General features: G+C 46.9%; 1 protein-coding gene across 1 annotated transcript in view; it reads left to right on the forward strand.

The window, feature by feature from the left end:
* Nucleotides 1-10,131, forward strand: part of LOC131271684 (uncharacterized) — a 50,431-nt gene extending 40,300 nt beyond the window's left edge. Inside the window, 8 exon segments of the mRNA XM_058273190.1 lie at nt 1-29; nt 275-396; nt 461-608; nt 1,424-1,658; nt 1,719-2,103; nt 2,976-3,111; nt 5,432-7,662; nt 8,843-10,131. The exon segment at nt 1-29 is cut by the window's left edge and continues 539 nt beyond it. Coding sequence (XP_058129173.1) covers nt 1-29; nt 275-396; nt 461-608; nt 1,424-1,658; nt 1,719-2,103; nt 2,976-3,111; nt 5,432-7,662; nt 8,843-9,066 — 3,510 coding nt within the window. The 3' untranslated portion in view covers nt 9,067-10,131.
* Nucleotides 10,132-12,613: the final 2,482 nt, after the last annotated feature.

Below are 12,613 nucleotides of genomic sequence, written 5' to 3' on the forward strand. Positions count from 1 at the left end.
GCACCCGATGATCTGAAATCGGTGCCAAAGTAAGTCTTTCCCGCACTACTTTCCGCGGATGGCTGGGCGAAACGAACGACAGGTTCCCCCTCTTTCCTGCATTTTCCCGTTGGCCCGTAGGAATAGGATCCTCTGCGTAGTTATGATTTTTTTTGTCGAAAATACATTTTCTTTTCCTCCTTCCCCCCACCGATCTCCTTTGCTTATTGCCACGAGCCCCATGCTAACCGCTAGCACCGAGTCTCTAACGTTTTGTTCCGTTTCCCTTTTGCAGCACGCGCAACGGAACGCATCCGATGGTGCCAAATCAGGCTGGTCTGGGAGAGTATGGCCGCAACCCAGCAATGAACCCTGCCTCCGATATGCTGCTAACGACGGCCAGGAGTAATTACAATGGTACGCTTGTTGAAGAAACGGCCAAACAGGATACAAAACTAACGGAGACATTTATTCCCCTCAGGCGCCGGAATGCACGAGCCGCTGACGCAACGAAACTCGGGCGATCGGTCCGGCGGTGGCATGAACTTGCCGCAGCGACCAACGAATCTCGTCCTCGACAGCCCTCGGAAGCATATGATCGAAACGAAAACGGATTACGGCAAATACAGGTACTAACGGAAGATGTCACGGAAGAAGGGAAGCGTTAGAGAGGGGAAAGCAAAAAAAAGGGGGCAGGATCGCTAACGGAGAAGTGAAACTATGTGTGTTTCCTGTTCTTATTTTGTTTTCACGCTGCGTACCGATATAATCCCTTGCCCAACCAAATAAGGTCCCGGCAGCAGATGAGGGAACAGTTGTTCCTAAACAAATCGCAACCAAATCTCCACTATCACACCATTTGCTGCCCACACAGGCGCCGATTAGTTCAGTCAAAGTACGACACACTTGTTTAGGCGAGAGGGCTTGGTTAGTTATTCTTTTTACCGTCGTACTGATTGTTTAATTAATGTTGCCCGAGGGGGGGCACTAGACGGCCCGTAGTTCAGGGCCCTCGGCTGCAAGGAACTGCTGCAAGGTACAACGCGCCATCGGTAGACAGTTTGTTCGTTCGTTTGTAAAATCGTTCCGTTATTTTAGAAGGTGCACTGTATCACCATGCAAACTTATCACACATCATTCCTTTTGTTTCCCATTTCCATGTACTGGATTGAAAATTGTTTTGCCACAAAAATGGTTTCGCTCGTGCCGCGTTACGATGCCAGTTTTCGCTCCTTACACTCCTCCGTACCTTCCGTTTGATTCCAACCTGCTTGCTGAACGCAACGTTCTTGCGCTACAATTGCCCGATCACTGTTTCTAGAGTTCAGTTTTCACCATTTTCACTGTTCAATTAGTTTTAGAGTTGGTTTGTTACTGCCTTAGGATTTGTTTGGCACGTTTTCTAATCCTAATTCACCACTTTTTCTTCTACCACGCGATACAGTCGTAATAATTCAGCCTCGCAGGCGGACTACTCGAAACCGAACAAAGGGCCTTCGATGATCGGTTCGCCAGGACCTCCGCCTGGTGCCATGGTTGGTGGAGCCCTAGGTAATGGTGGTGCCCCCTTCAAACCGGTTCCGCCACCAAAGCCGAAGAACTATCGGCCACCGATCGGTGGAGGCGGCGCCGGCAGCAACGGTTCCGGAATGCACCACTCAGGCCAGTGGGACAATGGGGTAAGTTGTCAACGCTACGTGTTGTGCATGTTCAAAGCCTAACATTTTTTTTTGTTTCAGGAACCCATTTCGCCACGGTCACCGGATGGGTTCTACTACCCACCGATGGCATCGTCCCATTACCACCAGGGTATGGCCCACAACGTGCCGAGCTCGCCGAACAATGGGGCGACGGGAGCGCACGGACCGATGCCACCGATGCACCCGTACAACCCGTACGGCGTTGGCGCTGGGGCAAACGGGAACGGCGGTGGCGCCAGCGGTGGACCGATGTACAACGGCAACGCCAACGGTAGTCATCACTCCTACATGGGCAATGGTGGTGCACGGGAGCAAATGGCAATGGGGGGTGCGAGCAATGGTTATAACAACGGTAACAACGCACAATACCCCTACGGCAATACTTACATGCATAGAGGTAACGGGGCTGGAACTCATGGCATAGGTAACATCACCACCACCTCCACAAGCACAAGCATGCACGCACAACCACACCAATTACAAAAAGAAAAACCCTTTTCCAATTTGCTTACGCTCCTTTTACCAACATGACCAACAACAACACACACTCAAACAATCTATCATGAAAATTACTCACATTTTTAAAAGAGATGCATAAAGCCCATAACAAAAGATAGCAACTTTCATCGGTTTGTAAATTTAAATCATATTGTTAGCACTCGACTTAATATGTCTTAAATTTTTTTTTTTTCAAATACCTCCTATATCATTCTCAAGAGGGGCAACTCAACTTCTTCACACTTAACTATTATCCAATATAATGAGACCGTAATAAGAAACTACCATTAAAATACGATACAACAACAAAACATTCTTTATGAACCAGTTAGATCAACAGTTACAGAAGAATGCAATAATTGAGTGTTAAATGAAAAGATACTTACATTTACTAAACTAAACGTTAACTAAAGGTTATTATCATTTAATATGGGCTCAACAGACATGTGTTCTTTGCCGCATAACATTTGTGAAGAAACCATTAGACAAATTTCATTACACTGTGTATTTTTTGAGATCGATTATTAAAAACAAAGATCATTTCCCCTTCCGATTTGTATGATATTTGTTAAACAAGTAACGTTTATAGTCCGATTCGAGGAAAGTAACATATAATCCATCCTACGACAAACGTTGACCGCATCGATAACACTCACTCTCAATGCGTCCATAAACGTGTTGGTATTAACCCCGTACCAAATCCCGACCCTTCCTAATCCTAAACCCTTAACCCAAAACGCTCCCAACCTTCGGTAACCTTCACTTCTTACCGTAATACGTTTCATTTCATCCCCGCAGGCAACATGCCAGCGCTGCATCCCTCCGATCGGCATGCGCTCGATCTCGCCGGAAGTCGGGAGCAGCGTGGCTCGGCCTTCGAGCTGTACCGCAAGCCGCAGCTAGGCACCGTGGTCGGGCACCACCACAACATACGGTAAGTGGAGCCTTTGCTTTTTTTTCTCTTTCTTTTTTCCCTACCCTTCGCTATCTCAAAACCCGTCACCTCGTACGACTTCCTTCATTATGTCCCCCGGAAGAAAAGATAAGAAAAAAAAACAATCTGTACGTCATCATCGACGGTGATTCTTGTGAACCACCACGGTTTTGCTACTAACACTCGGACATTTGTTAGGGAATGGAAAATGGCAAGGAATTAATTGGACGGAAAAGGAAGGACGTGACAGACCAGAGGCAATGTGATAAATATACGACTTTTTCTTCACGTTTGTTCAACATTCATAATTCATCGTTCGCCATGCAAGCATGCCGCGCGTTTCTCTCGGTAGAGATGTATTTCGCTTTGGAAAATGTTTTTAAAATGTTTTTTTTTATTCATCCACAACAACCTCGTATATAATCTTGACCAATTTCTCTAACTGACGCCATTTGGAAGGGCCGTATGAAGTGCATCCCTACGTTCTTTTTTTTTTAACAATTTTTGCTGGTTACGGTTTTCAACGGCCTGAACAAAACTGCAACATTTTGTGCGCGTGTGTTTTAACATAACTTTCATTCGAAATGTGTACGCGAGCTTTTAAGAAACGCTTAATATTTTTAAATTAAACTCAGACAAACGCTAGACTCGTAACTTTCATTCCCTCTGTTATGATCGCGATGACGCAAATTGAAAAGAAGAAAAAAACAAAAGAATCCATCTCTCAAACTCTTTTTTCCGGCAGTCCGAATTTTCCCCCGCACCAAAAACAAACTGTATTTTCCTCGTAGACGAATTTTAGAACCGTGCTGTGAAACAAATATTATTCCAATCTACATGTATCGGCAAAGACACAGATCGCACTAACTTTTTACCCTCATTTTATTTGGTACGTTCAAAGCGAAGCAAAACAACAACCAAACACAAACCAAATAGAAAACGACAAAATCTCTCTGCTCTGCGTGAAAATTCGTAAATTCTTTGTTTTCATTCCTCCCTTGTCCCTTTTCGCTCCTATCGTACTTCGATTGGTTTGGCATTTACATTACTTGATCGCGTATCTGTATTTTTTATGTTCTTCGCTACCGGCAAACCAGTCCTATTTTTACATTCAAATAGAAACATTTATGTAATGTTTTATCGGTATTATTTAAAAAAAAAAAACGAAAGTTATACCCATCGGCTTAAGCGCTTGTAATATACAATTTAATCTCTGCTTCTTCGGTAGCCCCAGCGCGTATATTATTTTATGAAAGAATGTATTTTCGATTATTAATACACTCAGTTTACCGTACCGAGTTCGCTTGGTTCCTGCCTTACTAACAATAGCTTCAAATTTACTTTCGCTATGTCTATTTTTGGCGAATATTCAATCCTAAAAAAATCTATCTTTAATTAACTCAGAATGGTTCTCTTCACTCTGACCCTGTCCACTGCTATGTGTATTCAAATCTATAACTTTGCCTCTACCCTGTACCTACCTAGCTTAACTTAGTCGTACTCTCCGTAACATTAATGACCAACGCGAACAAACTGGAAGCGCGGATCAAGGTAATTCAAGCTGGTGTAATGGTGGTTGAAGGGACTAGGGGTTGGTTGTTGTACTTAGACACGGTTGGTAAATGAGCAACAGGAACCAAACTATGGTGAATTTGTCAGTGTGTATGTGTATATGTGTGTGTGTGTGTGTGGTATGAGCGTGCTTCCGTATGTGGGCCTGTAAGTGGGCCACTCCACACTGTCTTCCTTCTCTATTGACGTTTCTTGTATGATCGATTGTGTGCGAGTTTGTGTCTTATCCTGCCCCAAAAGCTGTGGCCAATAGGATGAAACTTTTTTTTTTTCTATTCCGCTCCCCCCCCGTTGTGAAAGAGATCAAGGTTTTCACTATGTCCGCTTGCCGGTTGGATTGCCTTCCGGCAGTTCACCCGGTCCTATCCTCCGATGGCTCGTGTAGGTCGTTTCGTACGAACAGGAAAAGAGAAAATCAGGATCGCATGAAATCAAATGGGGGAAAAAGTTAGTGCATCCCGTCGAATGCATTAATGAGATTGTGATGTCCTCTTGCCCCGGTTACTTCGAGTCCCGAGATGGTGAGATGGTGTGTTTCACGCATCTGCTAGACAAAAAAAAACCAACCAAATAATCACCCCCCTCCCAACACCCAATAATCCCAACTTCTTCGACACTTTGGCGTACGATAATGAACGATAACCAAAACCCTCCTCCGATTCCTGATGGCCTTCGAAAAAAGAAAAAAAAACGAAAATAAACCCCCCTATACCCAAAAAAAACCTCCCGAAACCTCCTCCTTCTGCAGAGACATGGAGCCAATGATGTCGATCCATGAGTTCAACCAGCATCAGCAGCACCTGATGCACCAGGAGCGGATGCGCCACCTGCAGCGGCAACCCTTGCCACCCATACCCGGCCAACCGCCCGGCCCGTCTCACTACGATCCGTCGCTGCCGCCCGAGCTGCCGGCCAAGCCGCCGAAGAAGAACATTCTCAAGTCGCCCCTGAAGGCGATCCGGAACGCCTTCATCAAGTCCACCCGGCCCCTGCGGCGGCAGGTCAGCCTGGCGGGCGATGCGGACAAGAAGTCACTGCGGCCAATACTGAAGCGGCAGCACTCGATGATGGAGCCCCGAGTGGCGCGAATGATGAGCGGTCAGCAGCAACAGTATGACCCACGGGCCGTCTATCCTCAGCAGCAGCAGCAGGTGTACTATAACGATCCCCGGTATGGGCCGGGATATCAGGGACCGTACTCGCCCCAGCTGCCCCGAGGAGGTGGCGGAGGGTACGAACGACACGAGCCGTACTACCCGAAGGACGCGAACAGTACCTACCAGAACCTGGAGATGGAGTCGATCTACGGAAACGGCGGAGGAAGCTCGTACTATGGCCACTACCGGCAACAGCAGCTGCGGCAGCAGCAGGGCCAAGCAGAGTACTACCAGCAGGACGAGAACCTGTACGCCAACCGGGCACTGATCGAGTTGGAGCGTGGTCGCGGTCAGCTGGAACCGGGCGCGACCGTCAGTACGCTCGGGCGAAGGATTGTGCGACGCCACAGTATGGCCGATCGGACGGCACCTTCGCCGAGCTTTGGTCAGCTGAACCGGCGCCGTATGGGCTCGGAGCGGGCACCGAACCATGCGTCCATAACGGACCAGCCGCACCACCGAACTCACCACCACCACCACCAGCAACGGACGGTGGAGGGAGCGGATGAGTCGATCTACCAGAGCAAAAGCGGCTCGTTCCTGTACAATGAGGCAAGGGAGCACTCGCGGCGGGCCGGGCTGGAAGACCCGGTGTACCAGAGCCGACGGGAGATGCACCGGGACCATCTGTACCAGAGCAAGAAACAAATGCAAGATCGCATCCAGCAGAGTCGTATGGTGGAAATGCAGCAGCAGCAGCAGCCTTCGTCGCTGTCCGGCAACGGTAGCACCGGAACGACCGGGAACACAAGCTCGGCTACAAATACCACCGGTCCTAGTGATCGCTTCCTGCGCAACCAGGGTGTCACGCCGGGTGCCAGCGGGGGCTCGTGCTCGAGCTCACCGAACTCGCCGTCGAGCAGTTCGTGCAAGAGCGGCTACTCGTCGTCCCGCAACGGCGAACTCCGGGAGCGACGCAGTCAGATGCGCGACCAGATCTACCAATCGCGCAAGGAAGCGATGGAATCGATGGCCGAACCGGTGTACGTCTCGCGCCGGGAGCTGAAGCACGAACCGATCTACGAGTCGAAGAACGAACTCGACGGATGCCAGCCGACGGCTCCGGTGTCCGAGATGGCCAGTTTGCATATAGGCGGGTCGCAGGAAGCGGCCGAGATACTCGAGCACAAAACGCTGCCACCCGCAGTGGTGAGTGGCGAAGAAGAGCAGAGACCCGTACGTGGTTCCACCTCGTCCGCTCCTTTGGCCGCCGAAGAGGATGACGATGAGCTGGAAGACGATGAACACGAGGAGGGCCAATCCCAGGAGCGCACCCTTACCGTGAGCAATCAGAACGATTCCGACCTTGGCAAGGTTGTCAGCGGACCCATCGCCACCTCGTCCCCGGTGCTCGGTATGGGAACACCGAAGAGTGCCCGGGCTTCTCACATTTCTAACTTCCTCAAACGAACGGCTCCACCGGTCATGCCACCGCCACCACCACCACCAGCCGGGGCGAACCGTACACCGACGCAACCGCCGGATCCGGCCGTCTACGCAAGCCGCACGTCCATCGAGACGCAGTACACCACGGCCACCGGGGCCAGCTCGCAGATGAGCCTCCCGATAGGTCCCCCGAACGCAACCAGCACACCGTTCGTGAGCGAACTGTCGCTCGGACTGCCGCCACCCCGGCAACCGATCACCCGCCGCGGGCTGTTCGATGCCACCGGCGGCAGCCTGGCCGATCCGGTCTGGAACGTCTCGCTGCAGATACCGCCCGGTGCGATCGCGCCCGGCGTCAAGCAGGAGATCTACTTCACCGTCACCGATCCGCGGCTGAGCGAAAGCGTCGGCGGCCCACCGCTCGACATGGAGAATGGTTGGTGGTTTTTTCTGGACTCTCTCCATTTACACACACACACACACTTCAACACTCTTTCTTCCTTTTTTCTTATGTTGTTTACTCCACGCCCCTTTAGTGTTGTACTGTTTTCACTTCCCCACTAGTTTATGAAACACTTATCAATCGTATGCTCTCTCCTCTGTTTTTCCTATGTTTGCTGTGTTGCTCGTGATTTTGCTGTATGCATTTTTTTTTGTTTGTTTGTTTTTTGCCTATTTTTCCTCTCCGCCCCTTACTTCTCTTTTCACCCACGTGCCGTCAATTGCAAATTTTGTTTCTGTTTTCTGCATTTTTACGCGCGACGTTGTGTTGTGCACATATTTTGAACGCTTCACGTTTTTGCAGCAGCAATTGCTTGAATTTTATTTTATTTTTTCGCTTGTGTGTGTGTCTGATGGTTTTTTATGTTAAATTGTTTGAAATTTTTTTTTCATCTTGTCACACATTTAGTTTTTCACCATATGAATTCACATTTCAGGTCTTGTTTTAATAGTGTTATGATTGATGTGATTTTTGTTTATGTGATTTTTATTCCATTTGCTATCATCGTCCTTCTCTCTTTTTTTGTTTATATTTTATGTCTCTCGTTTTTGTTTTTCTCTTTTTATGTTCATTGTTTCATACACAATTTAAAGGCTTGTGTGTGTGTGTGTATGTTTTTTTCACTTGTTTATTCAAAGTTGAAACATATTTGGATTTCGTTGTTATGTTAAATATGTTTTCATTTCGTTAGTTAAACGGTTATTTCTGTTTTTGTTGAATGTGTGTTTGTGTGTGAGAGTGTGTTTTTTATTTTAATTTATTTTGCATGCATTTACCCATCATCGATCAAGCTGCTAATGGTTAAATGATTGTCGCTTCTTGCATGCATCCACCCTGTGGGTTAGTAATAGATTAGCTGCATACATTATTCATCGTTGGGTAAAACTCATCAGCGCATCCACCTAATGTTCGCTACGATATCCGCCGTTGTGTTGCTTCACTCGCTTATTCATTTCTAATCGATTTATTCACCGTAAAACATCCGTAATAGTTGTGCATGCATTTGAGCATTTATTCTCTCAGCAAACGCTTCCTGTGCAAACAAGTCTAACGAGTTGTCTTTGTTTTTCCACCTTTTTCCCTATGTCACTTTCCACGCGCGTTTTCCTCGCAGGTGAAACGATGCTGTCGCCACTGGTGATGTGTGGCCCGCAGGGCACCGAGTTCCTGAAGCCGGTCACGCTCAACATCCCGCACTGTGCCGGCCGTACCGCGTCGCTCGGCCTGTCGCTCAAGGCGACCGATAGCGAGAAGAACCTGCAGACCGACTGGGAGGACATCGATCTGCCGAGTAACACGGCCGCCCACACCGTCTCCGTCAAGGTGGACCACTTCTGAGGAGTGGTGCGCTCCCATATCTCTCTTCTGCCCACCAACTCCCCGCCATCCGATCGACGATCAAACACAAGCAGCCACAATCGCGTACCGATACTTTTGTGCCTTTGATTTTTGTTTTGCTCACGTGACGTGATTTAAAAAAAAATTGGCTTTCGCGAGCACACCCCAATTTCATCGTGAACGGTAACGAAAGAGGGGATTTCTTTTTTTTGTTTTTGTAGTAAGATTTTGTAGTTTTGCTTACCAACGCATCTTTGCCATTTTATCGTAGACGAACATCCCGGAGCTGGATAGATACTTTAAGAAGAGTCGATCAGTCGAGGTTTTTTTTTCGTTTCTTTTAAACTGAAAGCATCCAGTTGCAAAGAATAGTTAGGGGAAAGTGTAAATAGTGAGTAAGAATGGGGCGAAGAACATTACTCGGCTTTTCTAGCAGTAAGATTATCAATTCTACCAACCTACCCGTCAAGGGTTTTCGTTTCTACAGCGCGAGATGGAAACGTGATAGTTTTGTATGATGTAAATAAAAGATGTAAGTAGGTTTTATACATTTGTTTTTTTTTTTCAAACGGAATGTTCTTCAACAAGTAGGTAGGAACGTGTATGCTCCTCGATTTTATAACGTTAAAATGTAGATCGAACGAACGAAAGAAACAATAGAAACAGGTGCGAACAAATCAACCGGCGAAGCGATAGAATCCGTTAAAAGATAGTGCTTCGAAAGGTTCGTCGGAAACCACAGAGGATAGGGAGGGGGTACCGTGTGGACACAAAACTCCCAAACGTTGCCAGTGTTTAGCATTCGAAACGTGGGGGAAATGTCTTCCCATATGGTAGGAGAACTTGTCAGAGTTATATTAAAATGTACGTAATTTGTAGCATGGTTTTTGTGCTATACCGACGAAGAGAGAGAGAGAGAGAGAGGGAGAAAAAGAGAAAAACAGAAGGAAACGATGAAGAGGTTTATCACCTCCACTACCGTATCGAGGAGAACCATGGAAAATAGATTTACTGATGTATTTTTTGTTTATGAATTGAATAAAATTTTGAATTTATTATGAAGAACTCTTGTAGTACATTGTTGACGTAGATGTGTTGAAAAATAATCCAATAAAATAAAAAAAAAAGAACGAAAGAATTATCATCCCTCAAACCGGGAATGGTTTTTAAAAACTTAAAAAAATATTTATTCCCCGAAACGTTCCCTCGTGAATGCAGAATATTCTTTGGCAAAAAAATATAACTTATACCCCGCGTAATCATGTATGTCTCTCGCTGTAAAACACGAATGTCTTCAAATGATCAACCCAAACAGTACGAGACAACAACAGACCGAAAATGTTGTTGGCATGCCACCGTAAAGACACCGCGGTCAGCTGCTCCTCATTCGGTACGAACATAATCCTCCAACGGTCGATTGCCCAGCCGACGTAATAACACCCCCTTCAACCTTCCTCCTTCTCCCATCTCCCCTCCACCGTAACCGAATTTATGTACATGCATTCCGCTGCAAATGATTTAATTTTGCTACCCTTAACGACGGCGAACGGGAGGAAGCGCCGCATGGTGGACCCCGGCTTTCTTTCGCCCAAGAGCAAGCAACCGGAAAGGGTGGTTGGTTTCACTGCGCCCGTGCCCCTCCGGTCGCACGTCCGCAGAGGGTGCTTTAGGTTTCACTTTCATTATCACTTGTGTTCCGCATTTTAGGAAACACTTGTGATTCATATACCACGGCGCCACTGGAGTTTGGAGCTTGATCGGGTTGTTTTGTGCTGTAATACATGGATCGATAAGTTTCGTCGATTGATTGTTTGTATTTTTTGTTTTTTATAACATGAAATGTTCATTCAGTTGACGTTATTGTTTTTCAAATGTGTTATTGGGGAGATGTTTGATCAACCACAATTTATATTTATACTGTTCGTTGTGTGTTTAAAATTTATTAAAATACTTTTACATATTTTCCATTCGTCAATAATTTATGTGGAAAAATAATCCTAGCGCGTTTTAAATTTAGCAATAGACACCAATGGAGTCAGTATACTTTTCAACCAACATATTTTACTACATAGTCAAGTTTATTCGCCCGTGCCCGTTCCGTTAGCATTTATGCTTCGGATTTTTCCGCCAATCGCTTCCGGTACCATGCGGCCAGCACACGCTCGTGCACCACCAATGGGGGCTGCACACAACCCGCTGATTAGCCTATGCTGCACAACGTAGTCTTCTGTCGGTCGGATTTTTCGATGCCGGCAGCATTTAGCGTAAAAACCTAACGTCGCACTGGTGTGTGAGCAGTTTTTCCATCTTTCGCTTCGTGCTAATTATGCTTTACTCGCTCGGTTGTGTTTCGCATTTTCCTGTTCCATGCTGCTCCGTCGTTGTGTTGGATGCAACCCATTAAGATCTCCCCCCCGTCACCCCATCGAGAGGGGGTTCGTCGCTTGTTGTCGATGCATCAATTCACCGCACGTTGCGTGACGTGCGTTGTGGATGCGCCAGCGTAACCGGCGATTGTATCATCGAACACTCTACACACACACACACACACACACGCTGGAAGGCAGCTCGTTTCGGTTCTTAGCCCGAAGATGCCGGACGAAGAATCGAGCACCAAGATTGAGGCTTTTGAATTTTGTTTTTGTGAGATGCAACGATCGATAGATCGCTTCCGAAGATCACGCCGGAAGCTGCGGCATGAGGGAAGACACACATAAAATGGGAAGTTAAAGTACTGTGCGTTGGGATAGAGGGATGTTATTCGTGCCAATGCACATGAGTTTTCTTTTGCAGAAGCTCATCGTAGAGCGCGAGAAGTCAAGGAGAAAATTAAATTGTGCGGTACATGTGTAACGGATGACCAATTTTCAATTTCATCGATTGATATGATCAGAATTTATAAAAAAAAGCTATTGTTGATATTTAATTTAATTATTATTCAAATAACAATAAAATATCGAACCTGAAAAATTACATTACAAAGCAAAGCATACGAAGCGCATCGATATAGACACAGCGTTAAACTGCTCTTCTGTAATCCGCGACGAAATCAAACATACAACAATAAGTGGTGATAAATGTAACACAGAAGAAGAGAGAGCCGTAAAGGTGGACAATAAAATTATATCTGCCCGGTGCAATGGTTACATAAACTTCAACCCACATTTCGTGACTCTAAGCAAAAAAAAAACAAAGGAGGCGAAAAAGGGCAGAATACAAAAAAAAACAGGCAAGATTAATCTTCGTACAGCGTGCCCGCCTGCGTTTTATCGCCGGCGAAGCGAACATTACTTTTCCGAGCGTGACGTACGCGCCTCCTTGCTGGTGCTTTGGCATCCGATTTTTCCGCCTTTTCCCCCCGCCCTTGGCATGCCGAACGCAAACGCCAAGAAACTGCCGGAGGGAGCCCAAGCCGGACTTCAATCGCTAAGGAGACGCGCACGAGGCTACATCGTGGCTTGGGCTCGGCATCAACGGCAAGCGGCTTTTCCGGAGGTTGCAGGCAGTCTCCGGCACCAGTTCCAGCCAGGTTAGCGGACAATCGCTC

This window comes from Anopheles coustani, chromosome 3 (genome assembly GCF_943734705.1).
Source record: "Anopheles coustani chromosome 3, idAnoCousDA_361_x.2, whole genome shotgun sequence".
Lineage (NCBI taxonomy): Eukaryota > Metazoa > Arthropoda > Insecta > Diptera > Culicidae > Anopheles > Anopheles coustani.